Genomic DNA, 19,608 nt, shown 5'->3' on the forward strand with positions numbered 1-19,608 from the left:
TCTGGTTTTCCCTTTAGATTTTACATATTCATATTCTTTGCCTATTTTTATTTTGTGTTTTGTATTTCTTTCCTATTTGTAGTAGTTCCTTCTACATTCAATCTCTTATAAATGTATTCCTTTATCAGTTTTAGACATTGGAAATATTTTCTCCTAATCTATACCCATTTTTAACTTTGATTATGGGGTGCTTTGTTGACTAGAAGTCTTTAATTATGATGTAGGCAAAGCTATCAAACCTTACGGATTGTGATTTGGAGATCTAATCTAACAAATTTATCCTCACCCCAAGGTCACAAAGACATTCCCCATTTTTTCTAATTGGCTGTAGCATTTTACCTTTCATTTAGGTAAAATCACTTTGGGATTTGTCTTTGCCTTATGTGGTTTAAGGCAGGGATCCAACCTTATTTGTGTCCATATAATAAGCCAATCTTCCGAGCACCATTATCTATCTCTTCCCCACTAATTTGTGACACTACCTTTACCAGACACCATGTCTCCAAACTGCCATGTCTATTCCTAAGTCTAGTTTAGCAATAATTCTTATTTTCTAAGAGGAAGGAGCTATCACTGTGAAAGTTTGTACTCATCCTGCTTCCTAGATGAATGAGAAATCCAGCTATCACCCTCCAAGATCCCTGGGGGTTCAGTATTAGCTTGTATTCTTCCCCAAAACAGAATATCCGTTTAAGAAAATTATTTTAAAAAAATAAATGTGTGTTTATTAAAAAGGGAAAACCCTAACCAAGAACAAACCCTGGGACACAGAGAAATCAACGCTTCCTCTGAAAGCCAGCAATAGGCAGTGTCGGCACACCTGAGAAGTACAGGTCCTTCAGTCCAAACATTACGTCTCAAATATTCTTCTGTAGTCAAAACTGGCATCCAACAAGTCGCTGGTCTGTGTGGGCCCTGATTATGAGCACAGATGACTGTTGCAGCTGGACGTCTGTCCACCCAGTGTCCACCACCACAACGCACAGCCACCTCCACTGCCTCAGAAAAGTTACATATCCTCAACACTCCACTTGTAGGCAAGTTCCTCCACCGCCTTCTTGCTGGCAAGCCTGGCAAAGCGCTTCTGTTCAAATCCATTGGATCTGCAATCAAGAAATACTCATCAGCCAGAATCCTGAACTGAACATTGATTTTTGAAAAAAGAGTTCACAATCTAATGAGCAAAAAGGAAAGTAAAGGCAATCATGTGAAAATATTTAAGACATAAGCAACAGAATCAGAAAGACAGAATAATCCACCCTCTTATTAGTCCTTGTTCAGTTCTTTCTCAAACTCTTTTGACAACTGTTTCAAACATTTACCGCTCTCTAAAGGCCCAACTCACTCTCAGCTGATGTCTACGTATTATACTTTATCCATTCATTACACAAACAATTAGTGAATTCTTATTATATACTAGGCACTGTGTCATGAAAATGAGTGTAACACAGCACCTATCCTGATAAACTCACAGACTAGTGGAGGAGATTGACATTTAAGCAAATAATTAAAACAAAAAGCATAGATTATGATAGAAATATGCATTGGGTATCATGGAAGCAGAGTGGGGATCTTACTCAACTTGGGAGGGGGATGGACAAGAATGGTCAGCAAAGCCTTCGTGAAGGGGGCCCCCACGCTAAGTCTGAAAAGAAAGAGTTAACCAGAGGGCCAGAAGGGTCAGAAGGGCATTTCAGCATAGAGCATAGCACGAGCAACAAAACGGCACAAAAGTAAGAAACAGCATGGCACATGCAGGGAACCAAAGGCAAACTGGTATGGCTGGAGCCTCAAATATGAAAAGAGAGTAGCACGAGACAAAGTTAGAAAGGTAGGTAGAGGGCAAATCATAATGAGCTCTGTAAGCCATAGTATAAAGCTTAGATTTCACCTAGTAAGGATAAATTTATTTTTTTTAATTTTTATTGGAGTACAGTTGATTTACAATGTTGTGTTAGTTTCAGGTGTACAGCAAAGTGAATCAGTTATACATATACATATCCACTTTTTTTTTTTACATTCTTTTCCCATGTAGGCCATTACAGAGTATTGAGTAGAGTTTCTTGTGAACGATAAGTTTAAAGTGGGAGCATAAACTGCATTTCAAAGAGATCACTCTGGAGGAGACTGAAGGCAGGAAAGTTACTGCAATGGTCCATGCAACAGATGATGAAAGTAATGATAAAGAAGAGGGACAGAAAGAGAGAAAACATAGTAGGACTTAGTGATTGATTAGTTATATAAGGGCAAAGGAGGAAGAGGTAAGTTTGACTCATGGGTTAATAATTTTAGTGACTAGATGAATAAGGCTGCCATTAACCAGGACAGAACACAAGAGTAGGAGCACGCTTAGAGTAGAGAAAGCTGATGAGTTCAGTTTTGAATATGTTTGCATTTAAGATGTCTCAAGTACATATCAACAGAGAAATCCAATGCACAGCCAGATACTCCAGACTGAGGTGCAAATACAGATTTGGGAATCATGTACATACAGCTGGTAAGTGAAGGTGTACTAGACTAGATTCAGCCAAGAGAGCACATGGAGTGAGAACAGCTAAGGGTTACAGATGGAGCCCTGAGAAACATTTAAGCAGGGGCACAGAGGAACAGAAGTTCATAAAGGTGGCCGAGATGAAATGATAAGAGAAAATAACCAGAAGTAGGGTGTCATGGAAGTCACTACAGGGGTGAATTTCAAGGAGTGGCCCTCAACTCCCTTCTAATACCATGTACTTCGTCTTCTTATATAAACTTCTTGAAAGAGTCTTTATTCACTGTCTACTTCCTTATTTTTCATTCACTCCTTGACACATTAGAACCTGGCTTTTGTTTCACTATGCTATGGAGTTAACGCTCTCTCAAGTCATTACTGATCTTCCTTATTGCCAAACCCAGTGCTTTCTCCCTCTCACCTAATCAGTCACTAGGTCCTGCCATCTTATCACTTAACCAATTTCCCACTTCCTCCTCTCTCCATTCGTACTACCACTGTCATGGTTCAGACCTCCATCATCTTTAGCCTAATCTACCGCAACAACCTTGTATCTTGTCTCTCTACTTCCAAATGTGTGCCTTGCAAATGCTTCGTACGACTGCTACAATGCATCACCTATCTAGAATGTAGAGCTACTGTTAATCCATCAGTGGCTCCCCTCTGCCTCTAAGGTAAACACCAAGCTCCTCAGAAATGTTTCCAAGTCCTTCAGTGACCAGGCCCCTGCTTACCTTTCCAGCCCATCTCACACAACTCCATTTCACACTTACTGCTATCCAACATCAAACTGCTTATAACAGGCCCCCACCCCACCAAACACTAGGATGTTCCATATCCTTATGACCTTGCAATACAGGATGCTCTTCCTTAAATATCCTTCCTTTCCTTCTTATCTTGGTTAATGACATCCCTTAAGACTTAGCTCATGTATCACCTCCTCTAGGAAGCATGCATTCCCTGACCAGTCTCCCAAGGCTGACTCTAACTACTCTTCCTTTGTGCTCCCAAGGCACCTTGAAAATCCTCTATAGTAATACTTAGCAAGTAGCACTGAAATTATTTACTTGTCTGTCTTCTCCTCTAGATAGAAAGTGAGTTGCTGTGCTCAAGGACCGTCTCTCACTAATTGTGAGACCCTGGCACCTAGTACATAGCTGCTTAAAATTATAATACATATGCTAAGTGCTACTGAACTGATTGGGATGACAGGCTTCCCTCTTTCCTAAGGCCTTCCCTAAGGGATCAGTTGGGTGAGTAGTGAAAGGGTGAGGAAGAAGGGAATCTTATTATGAATGGCACCATCTCCAACCTTAGAAGCATGCATGGTGTTCTAGAGCACAAGGAAACCGCTGCTTCTTGTCTTGGGGAATAAGTACTTAAGAGAATCAACACTAATATGATCAAACAGACAAAAGGTCCTATGAATAACAAACCAAACCCTAAACAGAATCAAAGAAACAAACTGCAAGAGAACACACAGTGGAAAGAGATTTAGACCAAAGAATCAGGTGCCCAAGGTCTAATTCCAGCTTTATCAGGTGAGCTGAAAGACTGTAAGTTGTTAAATTTATCAGGGCCTCCGTTTCTCTTTTAAATAATGTAAGTTAGTTTAATTGACCTTATGGGTTTTTCTAACTGTAACATACTATAGATCTGTTTTAGAAATATTCACTTGCCAAAAACAGACAAAAGCAGAAAAGGCAATGAAAGAATAAATAATCAGAAAGAAAGCAAGGATGAGAAAGGGAACTAAAAGGAAAAATCTAGGAGAAAAGAAGAATGAGAAGTGTAGGAAAACTACTGGGAGAGATGGAGACAAATTATACCAGTTAAAAACCAGGTCAGGGAGAGTTCTGTTTTGGGTCCAGAAATTTGAAAAAAAAAAATAGAAAAAAGAAAAAAAAAATGAACTCAGTGTAGCAGGAGTATCTTTATGGTTGTGGCTATAAAAAGATCTACTTCTGGCTATACAGCAAATTAGTATTCTGAAAAACCCTCCTGTTACCAAAAAGCCGATATACAGTGTGCTGCAAACGAAAGCAGGAAAGGAGCCTGAAACCACAGCCACCCTGAGGATACCTGCCAATATCAGGAACTAGAGCTCTGGATTTAGATGGCAGCTTAAAGGACAGAAGATAATGCCTTAGGCCCATATAAAGCAGAGTGGTAGATTCCAGACATGGCAGAGAACTCGTGCAAACTAACCTACACTCAGAAAACAATTATAAAATCTGGACAAAATATAAAGATACAAGTATCTGAAAGTATTTGAAGGCATGAGAGAGTGACCAAAAGCAGACAAAACTTGGGTGGGAGTCTGGGTGTCAGAAGAGATTTGTGAGGCTTTTTGTCAGAGGGCACTTCCCAAACTGCACAGCTCATGGAGGCAGAAAGCCACAGGCTTACTGGCTTAAGGTGTCAGTGCAGAGTGAGCAGAGCAGCTGGAAAATCAGGGAAGAAATACTGAAAGGGAGGGAGCTTCAAAAGGGATGAACTCCAAAATCTACATACAAACTGCACCCAAATCTTTGGCTAACTGCTAAACTGTGCTTGTGCAGGGGAAACCCCCTTGGGCCCCATGAAAAACCAGCAGCTAGAAACTGAAAGAACTGAGCAGAAATTTTAGCTGCTGCCCACTGCAAAGAAGTTAGAGTTTGGAGTTAAAATACAGTCAAGTTAACTGTCTGCTGGAATAAAAATCAACACACTTCAAGGACTTCCCTGGTGGCGCAGTGGTTAAGAATCTACCTGCCGATGCAGGGGACACAGGTTTCGAGCCCTGGTCTGGGAAGATCCCACATGCCATGGAGCAACTGAGCCCATGTGCCACAACTACTGAGCCTGCGCTCTAGAGCCCACAAGCCACAAGTACTGAGCCCGTGTGCCACTACTGAAGCCCGCGCGCCTAGAGCCCGTGCTCCACAACGAGAGAAGCCACCACAATGAGAAGCCCGCGCACCACAATGAAGAGTAGCCCCACTCACTGCAACTAGAGAAAGCCCATGCGAGGCAACAAAGACCCAATGCAGCCCAAAACAAATTAAATAAATAATTAAAATAAATTAATAAACAAAATTTAAAATAAGATGGTTACACCATCTTATTAAAAAAATCAACACACTTCAAAGGAATATAAAAGAATTCAAAGTCTCTGCAATGTACCATTCATAATGTCCAGTATAACATTTTTAAGTGACCAGACATGTAAAGAAACAGTAAAATGTGATGAAACTCAAGAAAAAACTATGAATAGAAACCAATCTTGAGATAACCCAAATGTTGCAATGAGCAGACAGGAATTCAAAGCACCAATTATAAATATTCTCAAGGGAAAAAAAATGACGCATAATGAATGAATAGGTAGGAAATCTCAGCAGAGAAATATGTCAAATGGAAATTCTAGAGTTGAAAAATATAATAAACTAGCTGAGGGACTTCACTGATGGCACAGTGGTGCCCGCCAATGCAGGGGACACGGGTTCGAGCCCTGGTCCGGGAGGATCCCATGTGCCACAGAGCAACCAAGCCCATGTGCCATAACTACTGAGCTTGCACTCTAGAACCCGTGAGCCACAACTACTGAGCCCACATGCCACAACTACTGAAGCCCACGTGCCTAGAGCCTGTGTTCTGCTACAAGAGAAACCACTGCAATGAGAAGCCCATGCACTGCAATAAAAAGTAGCCCCTGCTCACCACAACTAGAGAAAGCCCACGTGCAGCAAAGAAGACCCAACGCAGCTAAAAATAACTAATAAATATATTTAAACTAGCTGAAACAAAAAATTCAGTGTATGAGCCTAATAGGCTAGAGATGGCAGAGGAGTCAATGAACTTGAAATCAGATCAAAAGAAATTATCCCACCTTAAGAATAGAGAGAAAAATAATGATAGAAAAATGAACAGGACTTCAGAGATCTGTGGGATAATATCAAGTAGTGGAAATAGTGTAATTGGAGAAGGAAAAGTGGTTTAAAAAAAAGGAATTGAACAAAAAACAGCCAAATACCTCCTAAATGTGAGAAACATGAACTCATAAATCCAAAAAGCTCAACAAACTCAAAAAAGGATAAATACAAAGAAAACCACACCTAGGTACATCATAGTCAAACTGCTGAAAACCAAAGACCAGAAGGAAATCTTGAAAGCTGCCAGAGAATATATTATAATATGTATATGTTGGGGTTAGGGGGTGAGACAATGAAACAAATGAAATCTGAGGGTTGACTTCTAATTGGAAACAATGGAGGCCAAAAAGTGATGAAAAGTCTTTAAAGGGCTGACAGAGCTGTCACAGAAGTCTGGTACTGTCAATCCTGAGTTCTCTGTGTTGGTTTGAAACCTCAGGAGTTCCCTGGGTAAAATCTGAAATTGGCCCCCATACACGGAGGACAACAAGAGACCAAAGAAAGAGGCAGATCACTCCAGATTGGCAGGTGGCAGGTTTAATAAGCAAGGGAACTTACATACAAGTTTTGTCTTGGGCGCAGGACAAGTGGTTCTCCACACCTGCCTGCCAGAACCCTAAAAGTTTACATAGAGGCCTTATATATAAGGGTTCGGTCCAGATGCTCTCAACAACACCCTACTCTCTCAAGGCTATGTCCTTGAAATGGCTGCCAGTATGGGAAGAGTAGGCAGGATGTACATTCCAAGGACAGGGGAGAGGTAAGGGCCTCCAGTTGCCTGGGTCCAGCTCACAGGTCAACCAGTGGTCACATCCCCTCGATAACCTCCCTCAACACTATGCCAGTGAAAACAACCCTTCAAAAACGAAGGTGAGAAAAAATTCTCTAATTTAATTAATAGAACCGTGCCAATACCAATTCCTGGCTTTGATAATGTACTATGGTTATAAAAGATATTATCATTGGGGGAAGTTGGGTGAATGGTACACTAATACACTGTACTATTTTTTCAAGTTCTTGTGAGCCTAACATTATTTCAAAATGAAAGCTGTTAAGAAACAAAGGTGAAATAAAGACATTTTCCTATCAACAAAAACTGAATTTTTTGCCAACAGACCTGCACTGAAGGAATATTAAAACTTCCTAATTTCTTTAGGAAAGAAGGAAGAATACCAGAAATTGTAACTATGTCAGTAAGTACTAACAACTATGTATTTTTTTCTTTTGTTTTCTTAGTTTCTTAAAAAAATATGTAACTGCAAAGTAAAAATTTTAACACTGTATTGTGGGATCTATACCATTTTTTATGTAGTATGTATGAAAACAATAGCACTAAAAACAGAGGTTAAGTAGAACTGTAGTGTTGCAAGGTTCTTATATTTTATGTGAAATAGTACAATTATAACTCTCAGTAGGCTGTGATAAATTAAAGATACGTACTGTGATCCTTATAACACTGAAAAAAAAATTGCAGAAAGGTATAACTAAAAAGAAAACAGAGCAATTAAAATTCACTACTAAATTCACACACCTAAAAGCCAAAACACTGACAATACCAAATGCTGGCAAGGATATGGAGCAACAGAAATCCTCACTCTCTGTGGTAATGTAAAATGATACAGCCTCTTTGGGAGACAACTGGCAGTTTCCTATAAAATTAAACATAATCTCAACAATACAATATAGCAATCATTGGGTATTTACCCAAGTAAACTGAAAACTATATCCACATAAAAACCCATACACAAATGTTTACTGCAGCTTTATTCACAACTGCTAAAAACTGGGAGCAACCAAGATATCCTTCAACTGGGGAATAAACAGACTGTGGTATACCCATCCAATGCAATACTACTCAGTGATAAACAAGGAATACAGTACTGATTCACGCAAGTACATGGATGAATCTTAAAATGCATTTTGCTAAGTGCAAAAGGTCAGACTCAAAAGGTTACACATTGTATGATTCCATTCATGTAACACTCTGGAAAAGACAAAACTATAGGGACAGAAAACAACAGCAGTAATTATAAGGGGTTGGTGGAGGAGGTATAAATGACTAAAAGGAGACTTACACAGGAAATTTTAGAATGATGGAACTATTCCATACAGTACTAGGGTGGTGAATGAATGACTCTACTCATTTGTTAAATCCCATAGAACTATACACCATAATGAGTAAACACTAATATAAGTAAACTATAAAAGAAAAAAATTACCCAGGATGTTTGGGGGGGGTACAGGGGCTGACTCTTTATGTTGGAAAATAGTATTTTGATTAGAAATTATAAGGGTAAGAACAAAATGAACTGCACATAAATGCTACACTCTAGATGGTAAATTAGTTTCTCATTTCTGAATTTCTCAATTTTGAAACTGTTTTACATGTGTCCTGGGATGAGCAAAATGGATGGTGGATGGTGGGTGCCAGGTTTCTCAATGTTGGGGAGGTAAGCAAAAAGGAAAGGTAATACTTAGTTAGAGTCAGTTACATCAACATGAACTCTTATTTATATATATATGTAAATATATGTGTATATACAACACACTTGCAGGTGGATAGACGCAGAAACAATTATAGATATGTGTGTATACACAGACTACTATACACGCATTAACTAGCTCTGTCTGCTGAGAGGGTCTAGAAACAATGACACCTCAGTAACAACAAGCACTCTAGCAGTTGGATCTTGGTTTCTAAATATCTTTCTCCATTAAAAGCAGCCAGGATTTCTTAAAGAAATGGTTATTTTAGGCACTGGGGCAGAGAAAACACAATATGAGCCTGAAGCACCTTATAGTAACAGAAAGTCAAAGAATGCTCAAAAAATAAAAGGATAGGCATATAAAAGGGACTCCTGAGAGAACTCCCAATGGCCAAAGAACAAAACAATTTAAGCAACAAAATAAATAACATACTATTAGATTACTATACAAAGTATAAAATATACATGAGTCCATACTGATATAAACAAATGATTGAGAAAATAAATGGTGAGATGAAACAGATCTTCCTTACAGAAAAAGTCTAAATAATATATGTAGATATCCTTCTGTAGGTCTCCTTTTGAGTGCAAGCTGAACTCAGTTGACTCACTTCCAGAGAAGAGAGTATGAAAGAAGAAAAACAGCAATTTTAAAGCAGAGAAACCTGGCAAACACTCACGACCTTAACCCAGTGATCCAGGTTAACATTACTAGTGATGTCATGTGGATATCATGTAACCCCTAAAATGATGTGATGAGAAGGACACTCCACCACTGTGGAAGTCTTTCCAAAAACCCATACCCTCAGGCTAATCATGAGAAAAACATCAAACAAACTCAATTTGAGGAACAGTCAACAAAAATACCTGACCATACCCCCCCCCAAAAGTGTTAAGGTTACAAAGAACAAAGAAAGACTGAGAAACTGACACAGATCAGAAGAGACTGAGGAGACATGACAACTAAGTACAATGTGGTATCCTGAATTGCATCCCTGAACAGAAAAAGAACATTAATAGAAAACTGGTGAAAACTAAATAAAATCTGGTGCATTAATAATAACATACTAATGTTGGTTTCTTAGATTTGATTAATGTACCATGATAATATAACGAATGGTAACAAAACTGGATAAGGAGTTTACAAGAATTCTTTATACTATCTCTGCAAATTTTCTATAAATCTAAAATTATTCCAAATTACTTAAAAAAAGAATACAAAAAAATTTTTTCAAAACACTACCCCAAGCAACTGCAAAATACACATTATCTTCAAGTGCAAATGGGCTATTCACCAAGGTAAACCATATACTGGGCCATAAGACAGGCTTAATAAATTTCAAAAGATCAAAATATTACATAGTGTATTCTCTGACCTCAATGGAATTAAATTGGAAATCAATAACAATGAGATATCTAGAAAAGTCTAAATGTTTGGAATTCTAAAATACACTCATAAGTAAATCATGGCTCAAAGAATGAACCAAAAGGAAAATCAGAAAGTATTTTGAATAAAATCCAACATACATTCCTGAAAAAAGACATTCCTTGGCAAACTAGGAATAGAAATTTCTCAACTCAATAAAGGAAATCTACAAAAAAAATTCTATAGTTTACAAGATATTTCATGGTGAAAAGGCTGAATGTTTTCCTCCTAAGGTTAGCAACAAGGTAAAATATGTCTGCTCTTACTGCTTCTACTCAACATTTGCACTGGAAGTTGTACCTAGTGCAATAAGGCAAGAAAAAGAAACAAAAGGCATCTGGATTAGAAAGGAAGAAGTAACACTGTTTATATTCACAGAGGACATGATCCTCTAGGTTCAAAATCTGACGGATCCTGCAAAAAAAGCCATTGTACGAAGTGACCTTTACTTCAAGGAAAGTGGCTGGTAATATTTGTTGCCAATGATAAAATAGGAGCTTTCAAGCGTAAATTAGAATTTTGAAAAACTTGTACCCACTACCATGAACTCCTTTAGCTTCTAGTTATTTAAAGATTTTTGTGATGAGATCAAAGTTAATATTAATATGTATATATCATTATCTGATATTGTATATGAAATATGTTAACATTTGGAAGGTCTGAAAAACTCAGCAAACCAATGAACAGCAGATGATGTTATAAAATCATGCATGAGTAAAAGATATAGGAAATATCTTGCACTACCCAGTATATGGTTTACCTTTTTCCAAAATAGGAAAAAGACCAATGGATTTTAATCTAACCGTATGAAAAGCTTTTTGATATGGTTTCTGATTCCATATTACAAATAACCTTTAAGAAACTACCACTTATTGAGTTTTTGTGTAGTATTAAAAAAAATCTAGGGCTTCCCTGGTGGCGCAGTGGTTGAGAGTCTGCCTGCTGATGCAGGGGACACGGGTTTGTGCCCCGGTCCAGGAAGATCCCACATGCCGCAGAGCAGCTGGGCCCGTGACCATGGCCACTAAGCCTGCGCGTCTGGAGCCTGTGCTCCGCAACGGGAGAGGCCACAACAGTGAGAGGCCCACGTACCACACACACACAAAAAAAACCTAATACACCTTCCTTTTCTAACTACCTATGTATAAGGTTGAATTTTCTTCCTATATTTCAGCTAAACATACTGCAACAGACTAAATCCTGATGTCTTCTTGTACACACTGCTGTATTTAAAATAGATAACCAACAAGGGCCTACTGTATAGCACAGGGAACCCTGATCAATATTCTATAACAACCTAATTGGGAAAAGAATTGGAAAAAGAATAGATACATGTATATTTATAACTGAATCACTTTGTTATACACCTGAAACTAATACAACATTGTTAATCAACTATATACCAATATAAAATTAAAAGTTAAAAAATAAAATACAAAAAAAAAGTCCTGGGCTTCCCTGATGGCACAGTGGTTGGGAGTCTGCCTGCCGATGCGGGGGGTGCGGGTTCGTGCCCCGGTCTGGGAGGATCCCGCGTGCCGCGGAGCGGCTGGGCCCGTGGGCCGTGCCCGCTGGGCCTGAGCGTCCGGAGCCTGTGCTCCGCAACGGGAGAGCCCACGGCGGTGAGAGGCCCGCGTACCGCAAAAAAAAAAAAAAAAAAAAAAAAAAAAGTCCTGATGTTTTCTATCAGCTCAGACATTAATGAGATTTGCAAGAATGTAAATCAAAGCTATCCCGAATCTCACTTTTTTTTTGTTTGAAAAATATAGTTATTTCTCTTTAAAAACAGGGTAACTATGTTAACGTAATGGCTTTTTTTAAAGAATTAATAAATACTTTTTAAACTTCTTAGTTTGATTTCTAATATGGTAAATATTAACAGCTATAACCCACATAAACAAAACTTTTTAGAGTCCTCAATAATTATTAAGAGTGTAAAGGAGTCTTGAGAGGACAAATTTTGAGAGTCACTGTGCTAGATGACAGAACAATGTCCTTTAGCAGGCAAGAGATGGGATCTAACATGAAGTAGAGGGACTGACTTTGGATAGGAGCATATATAGTTCATCCATGATAGCAGAAAGGAATTTAGTGCATGTGGGTACAGATATGGGTAGGTGAAAAGACAAGGTGGTAGGGGCAGTGCAACATTACAAGTAACTCACTCCTAAGGCAGTGAAGAAAAGATTCAAGGGCTACATTTTAAAGATACAACATATAAAAGGCTTCAGACTAGCACCTATCATTCATCCCCTCCAAACCTTAGAAAATATCATTAGAAGTGATCAGTGTCAAAACAAAGGGTATCCTAGCTGGACCACCTGAGTTATTTGCCCAGAGCTTTGAAAAGGAAAAAAGGAAGGAGTATTCTAAGCATGGGAAATGAGATTTGAGAAACAGAAGCAACCAAAGTGCATATTATTAACCTTGTGATTAGAGCAGAATATGAGGCAGAGTGTAGAATGATTTGAGAACAGTCAGCGAAGGTTCGGGTTAGATGGAAGAGAAAACAGAACTGTAGGAAATATTCAGGTTTACCTGTCTACTCCATCCCAGCGATATCCAGGCCAGATATTGAACCTGTTGGGAGGAGGTGCTGGGCCACTGTAGCGAGGTCTCACTAATGACAAGAGAGGGAGAAAAGTTAGTTACCTACGTAATTCAAATCAGAGCTGGATGGCAGTGGGAAAAAATTTTTTTGTACAGAAGTCTCTTGAGTTAAATCTAAATTCCCCAGTACAAGAAATCTGAAACTGTATGGGAAAGCCTTCTTTGCACATAGCTATGTATCATCACCCTACTGATTTTCTCTCTTCACGTAAGTCACCTCATTCTCTGAAGATTCCCAGAAGGCTCACCTTTCTTATTCTTGTCCTCCTTGGCCTTATTCTTCTTGATAAGCTTGGCCATGGGGTCCCCCTCTCTTTCTTTTTCTCTCAGCATCCGATCTAGATCTTCATCATCAATATAGCGGGCCAGAGGCTTTTGCATTTCCTTCATTGCATCCTCCACATTTTGTTGCTGCTGCCGGCTCTGTGCAAGCCTAGACAAAAAGAACCAGGAGTGTCTGTTATCCTGTTTAACATTTCCACTCTTACACTGAGATGTACTGCTACACTTGGAGAACCTCCGCTTTCCAGCAGCCTAGGCCAAATACTGAAAAAGGTAAAATCGTTGAATACCAACTGGAAGTGTGGAATATATCAGTATCTTAGGAAGGAGACTGAGGACACTGAATTTCCCATTCCTAAAAACAGCTTTGAAGGCAGAAGAATAGAGAAATGACTTCCTCCGGTCACTGCAGTCTTGTTTCTCCTTTCAGTGGTTCTCTTACCCTTTTCCCCACTGAGCATACAGCTCATCTCTCTCCGAGTCCTTCTGCGCTTTTCTCCTCTGCTCTAAACGTTCCAGTTTCAAATTCCTCTTACGACCAGACTTATCTCGAAATACGGTTTCAGCATACTGGAATTCAGCTGCAAAGGAAAATTATACTTTTAAAGATAAACACCAGGTATCAAAATCAGAAATAATATTCTAACAGCTGAAATCAACCACTTGGGGTTCTCATGCTAGATAAGAACTTTCACAGCCAGACTACTAGTAGTCCCTACCAACATCTAAGTGCATATTGGTAATGATCCTGAAAATTAATGTTTTTCAAGAAGGAAAAGAACCACTTGGACCCAATGAGAAGTTAAAATAATGCACAAAACCAGAGCTGAAATTTGACAGCAATTACAACTTTTAAATATCAAGTATAATAAGCTACATTAAAAAAAATAAAAGCTACAAGAGCCTCAACTGGTCTCTGCACTTTCACATTTTTACCTTCAAGTGCCATGGTCTCTTGGTCCCGTCTCTCGAGCTCCTGCAGCTCTCGCTGTATGTCAGTTAACACCAACCCAGTTTTAGCCCCAGAATACATGCGTGCAGCCTATGCAATGGAAAAGGGAGCATCCAACATTAATAAGATAATGCAGCAATAGACTCCATGGGTAAACACAGTTAGGTGTATTTTTGTCTGATAATCAGCAATAACCAAACCAAAAACTCTAGCTTTATATTCTTATTACCAACCACAGGATTCACAAAATAGACAAGAAATAAAACTGAATTTCATGGAAACTTAACAGTACTATCAAGCTTACGAGTAAACAGAAACACAAACCAACAATATGCTAAAGGGAAGGCTAAGCATCTGTATTTCTGACTTTACAGCATATAAACCGCACACATGAAGACTCTCAGGTCACCTGATCAGAAACCTCTATCAAGCTCTAAGCCCTCTGGTAGAGATCAACACTGATAAAATATTTCATTTAAATCACAAAGTCAAGCAGACCTAAGATCCTGAAATTGTGGCTATATTTCAGGATAATGACAAGATATAACCAAATCTAAACTTCTTACTAAACTCCACTCTGTATCAAGATAACAAACCAACCCACAATCAATGTATATACTTATATCCCGATATCCTTAAACAATGTGCTAAATTAAATTTGATTAATAGTAAATTGCCCATGGACTAAGCAGATACATAAAAATGTCAAGGAGTCCAGCTGAAACACAGACCTCACTCTGTTCCCCAAAAGAGAAGAACCCTACTTCCTGGGCTAGGGACAGGCTGGTCTACCCTACCAGGACCACATGGGCTACAGAAAAACTTACCTGAAACGTCTGTGTTAGAGGAAACGTGCACACCACAGGCTCTATCATTCTCTTTCTTAACCAACTCACTGGAATAACACCATTTTTAAAATTTTTTTTATTTTTTATTTTTGGCTGCGTTGGGTCTTTGTTGCTGTGTGCAGACTTTCTCTAATTGCGGCGAGTGGGGGCTACTCTTCATTGCGGTACCCGGGCTTCTCATTGCAGTGGCTTCTCTTGTTGCGGAGCATGGGCTCTAGGCACGCAGGCTTCAGTAATTGCAGCACGTGGGCTCAGGAGTTGTGGCACACGGGCTTAGTTGCTCCACAGCATGTGGGATCTTCCCGGACCAGGGCCTGAACCCGTGTCCCCTGCATTGGCAGGCGGATTCTTAACCACTGTGCCACCAGGGAAGCTCTGGAATAACACTTCTTTACTAGTACTGGTGTTCTTTACAACACAATTACTCAGGGTTCATGCAGATTTGTTTTGCTAATTCAGGCTTCATCACAGATTTAAAATAATACAAAACACTTACTTCCCAGGTGATATGATTTCTAAAAGTCATTTTATATTTTAAGTGCCTCTCTTTGAGCTCTGGAGACCTACAGTCCAATTTATAACAGCAGACTGCTTATACTAAATGCTTACTTTGTCCCAGGCACTGTGCTAAGAGCTTTACTTACTAACTCATTTAATTCCCACAAGAACCTTATGAAGTACGTACTACTATTATCCATATTTTAAAGATAAAGAAGCTAAGGCTTAGAGATATTATGTATCTTGCTCAAATCTCACAGATAGTACATATAAGAAGTACGATCCCAATATGTAACCTGTTTGACACAAGGTTCATGCTCCTAACTCCACTCTGTAAACTACATTCTCAGTTTATTCGTAAGAAAATAGGAAGTTTCTGTGGACCTATTAAAATGGGATTCATGGAACTGAGAGGATATAAAGGCAGAAGCTATTTAGGGAATCTGCTATTTGCAAGTTCACCCAGGCTGGGTTAGGCAGTCCTGATTTCAGAGAGAAGAAAAGAGCCCTAGAGGTCCCGTGAGCTAGATTTATTATGCTACTAAGAGTTACCTCTTGCTGCTTTGGCTTGGATCTCTGGGACTTGTACAGAGCTAGAAGACAGGCGTTATCTCTCTCTAAGAGAAGATATGGCTCCTGAAAATTCTTACCTTCTTTCCCAGAGGCTGACTCCTTCGAGGTGGAGACAGGTCAGAATCAGATGATTTGGCCCTCTGTTTCCTCCTTGGTGGAGAGAGGTCAGAATCAGAGTTCCAGTGCCTAGGTCTATTCCGTGGAGGTGACAGATCTGAATCAGAATCCCGGGGCCCTGAACTTTGTTTATGCCGTGGAGGAGAAAGATCTGAGTCAGAGGCTTTCCTACTGTCACTTGGGTAGGAAGAAGCATCCAACATGTGACTCTGATGTCTCCTGGGTGAAGAGCTTGTATGATATTTCCTATGGCTGGGGGAGGAGCCTGGAAATTAAACAGTGAAGTCTTTAATTCCCTTGGCAGAATCTAAAAAATGAATTTGTCAGGCTAATGTTCAATATTCATTTAGTCCTCTTGTGAGGAACTATCACTAACCTAAACACAATTACGAATGACGTGGGAGAACAGCAAAGTGAAAGACAACTTTTAAAACCAATAGGCAGGATGTGGGGTTCTATTCCCAAGTTCCTAGTGACTGACTAGCATGTTGAGATCTCAACATACTCATCTGTGCCATATATATATATATATATATATATATATATATTTTTTTTTTAGGTTATTAATCTGTTTTGAGTTTATTTTTGTGTATGGTGTTAGGGAGTGTTCTAACTTCTTTCTTTTACATGTAGCTGTCCAGTTTTCCCAGCACCACTTATTGAAGACTGTCTTTTTCTCCATTGTGTATCCTCGCCTCCTTTGTCATAGATTAGCTGACCACAGGGTGCGTGGGTTTATCTCTGGGCTTTCTATCCTGTTCCATTGATCTATATTTCTGTTTTTGTGCCAGTACCATATTGTCTTGATTTCTGTAGCTTTGTAGTATAGTCTGAAGTCAGGGAGTCTGATTCCTCCAGCTCCGTTTTTTTCTCTCAAGATTGCTTTGGCTATTCATGGTCTTTTGTGTCTCCATACAAATTTTAAGATTTTTTGTTCTAGTTCTGTAAAAACTGCCACTGGTAATTTGATAGGGATTGCACTGAATCTGTAGATTGCTTTGGGTAGTACAGTCATTTTCACAATATTGATTCTACCAATCCAAGAACATGGTATATCTCTCCATCTGTTTGTGTCACCTTTGATTTCTTTCATTAGTGTCTTACAGTTTTCTGAGTACAGGTCTTTGACCTACTTCGGTAGGTTTATTCCTAGGTATTTTATTCTTTTTGTTGCAATGGTGAATGGGATTGTATCCTTAATTTCTCTTCCTGATCTTTCGTTGCTAGTGTATAGGAATGCAAGAGATTTCTGTGCATCAATTTTGTATCCTGCAACTTTACCAAGTTCAATGATTAGCTCTAGTAGTTTTCTGGTGGCATGTTTAGGATTTTCTCTGTATAGTATCAAGTCATCTGCAAACAGTGACAGTTTTACCTCTTCTTTTCCAATGTGTATTCCTTTTATTTCTTTTTCTTCTCTGCTTGCCATGGCTAGGACTTCCAAAACTATGTTGAATAACAGTGGTGAGAGTGGACATCCTTGTCTTGTTCCTGATATTAGAGGAAATGCTTTCAGTTTTTCACCACTGAGAATGATGTTTGCCGTGGGCTTGTCGTATACAGCCTTTATTATGTTGAGGTAGGTTCTTTCTATGCCCACTTTCTGGAGAGTTTTTATCATAAATGGGTGTGGAATTTTGTCGAAAGCTTTTCCTTCATTTATTGAGATGATCATACAGTTTTCCTCCTTCAATTTGTTAATATGGTGTATCACATTGATTGATTTGCGTAAATTGAAGAATCTTGCATCCCTGGGATAAATCCCACTTGATCGTGGTGTATGTTCCTTTTAATGTGCTGCTGGATTCTGTCTGCTAGTATTCTGTTGAGGATTTTTGCATCTATGTTCATCAGTGATATTGGCCTGTGGTTTTCTTTTTTTGTGACATCCTTGTCTGGTTTTGGTATCAGGGTGATGGTGGCCTTGTAGAATGAGTTTGGGAGTGTTCCTTCCTCTGCAATTTTTTGGAAGAGTTTGAGAAGGATGGGTGTTAGCTCTTCTCTAAATGTTTGATAGAATTCACCTGTGAAGCCATCTGGTCCTGGACTTTTGTTGGAAGATTTTTAATCACAGTTTCAATTTCATTACTTGTGATTGGTCTGTTCATATTTTCTAATTCTTCCTGGTTCAGTATTGGAAGGTTATATACCTTTCTAAGAATTTGTCCACTTCTTCCAGGTTGTCCATTTTATTGGCATGGAGTAGCCTTGTAGTAGTCTCTTATGATGCTCTGTATTTCTGCGGTGTCCGTTGTAACTTCTTTTTCATTTCTAATTTTATTGATTTGAGTCCTCTCCCTCTTTCTCTTGATGAGTCTGGCTAAAGGTTTATCGATTTTATCTTCTCAAATAACGAGCTTTTCGTTTTATTGATTTTTGCTATTGTTTTCTTTGTTTCTATTTCATTTATTTCTGCTCTGTTCTTTATGATTTCTTTCCTTCTACTAACATTGGGTTTTGTTTGTTCTTTCTATATTTCCTTTAGGTGTAAGGTTAGATTGTTTATTTGAGATTTTTCTTGTTTCCTGAGGTACGATTGCATTGCTATAAACTTCCCTCTTAGAACTGCTTTTGCTGCATCTCATAGGTTTTGGATCGTCGTGTTTTTGTTGTCACTTGTCTCTAGGTATTTTTTGATTTCCTCTTTGATTTCTTCAGTGATCTCTTGGTTTTTTAGTAATGTATTGTTTGCCTCCATGTGTTTGTGTTTTTTACAGTTTTTTCCCTGTAATTTATTTCTAATCTCATAGCATTGTGGTCGGAAAAGATGCTTGATATGATTTCAATTTTCTTAAATTTACTGAGGTTTGATTTGTGACCCAAGATGTGATCTATCCTGGAGACTGTTCCGTGTGCACTTGAGAAGAAAGTGTAATCTGCTGTTTTTGGATGGAATGTCCTATAAATATCAATTAAATCTCTCTGGTCTATTGTGTTATTTAAAGATTGTTATTTCCTTATTAATTTTCTCTCTGGATGATCTGTCCATTGGTGTAAGTGAGGTGTTAAAGTCCCCCACTATTACTGTGTTACAGTCGATTTCCTCTTTTATAACTGTTAGCATTTGCCTAATGTACTGAGGTGCTCGTATGCTGGCTGCATATATATTTATAATTGTTATATCTTTTTCTTGGATTGATCCCTTGATCATTATGTAGTGTCCTTCCTTGTCTCTTGTAACATTCTTTATTTTAAAGTCTACTTTATCTGATATGAGTACTGCTACTCCAGCTTTCTTTTGATTTCCATTTGCATAGAGTATCTTTTTCCATCCCCTCACTTTCATTCTGTATGTGTCCCTATGTCTGAAGTGGGTCTCTTGTAGACATAGCATATATATGGGTCTTGTTTTTGTATCTATTCAGTGAGCCTGTGTCTTCTGGTTGGAGCATTTAGTCCATTCACATTTAAGGT

At 38.7% G+C, this 19,608-nt stretch overlaps 1 protein-coding gene across 1 annotated transcript in view; it reads right to left on the bottom strand.

Annotated features, from left to right (window-relative positions):
* Window positions 1–699: 699 nt before the first annotated feature.
* BUD13 (BUD13 homolog) overlaps window positions 700–19,608 on the bottom strand; it is a 34,302-nt gene continuing 15,393 nt past the window's right edge. Inside the window, exons 5-10 of the mRNA XM_060160433.1 lie at window positions 16,155–16,459; window positions 14,143–14,248; window positions 13,649–13,787; window positions 13,173–13,357; window positions 12,853–12,934; window positions 700–1,103 (exon numbers count right to left, since the gene is read on the bottom strand). Of these exons, the coding sequence (XP_060016416.1) occupies window positions 1,010–1,103; window positions 12,853–12,934; window positions 13,173–13,357; window positions 13,649–13,787; window positions 14,143–14,248; window positions 16,155–16,459 (911 nt within the window). The 3' untranslated portion in view covers window positions 700–1,009. The remainder of the gene's footprint in view (window positions 1,104–12,852; window positions 12,935–13,172; window positions 13,358–13,648; window positions 13,788–14,142; window positions 14,249–16,154; window positions 16,460–19,608) is intronic.

This window comes from Lagenorhynchus albirostris, chromosome 9, assembly GCF_949774975.1.
Source record: "Lagenorhynchus albirostris chromosome 9, mLagAlb1.1, whole genome shotgun sequence".
Taxonomy (NCBI): Eukaryota; Metazoa; Chordata; class Mammalia; order Artiodactyla; family Delphinidae; genus Lagenorhynchus; species Lagenorhynchus albirostris.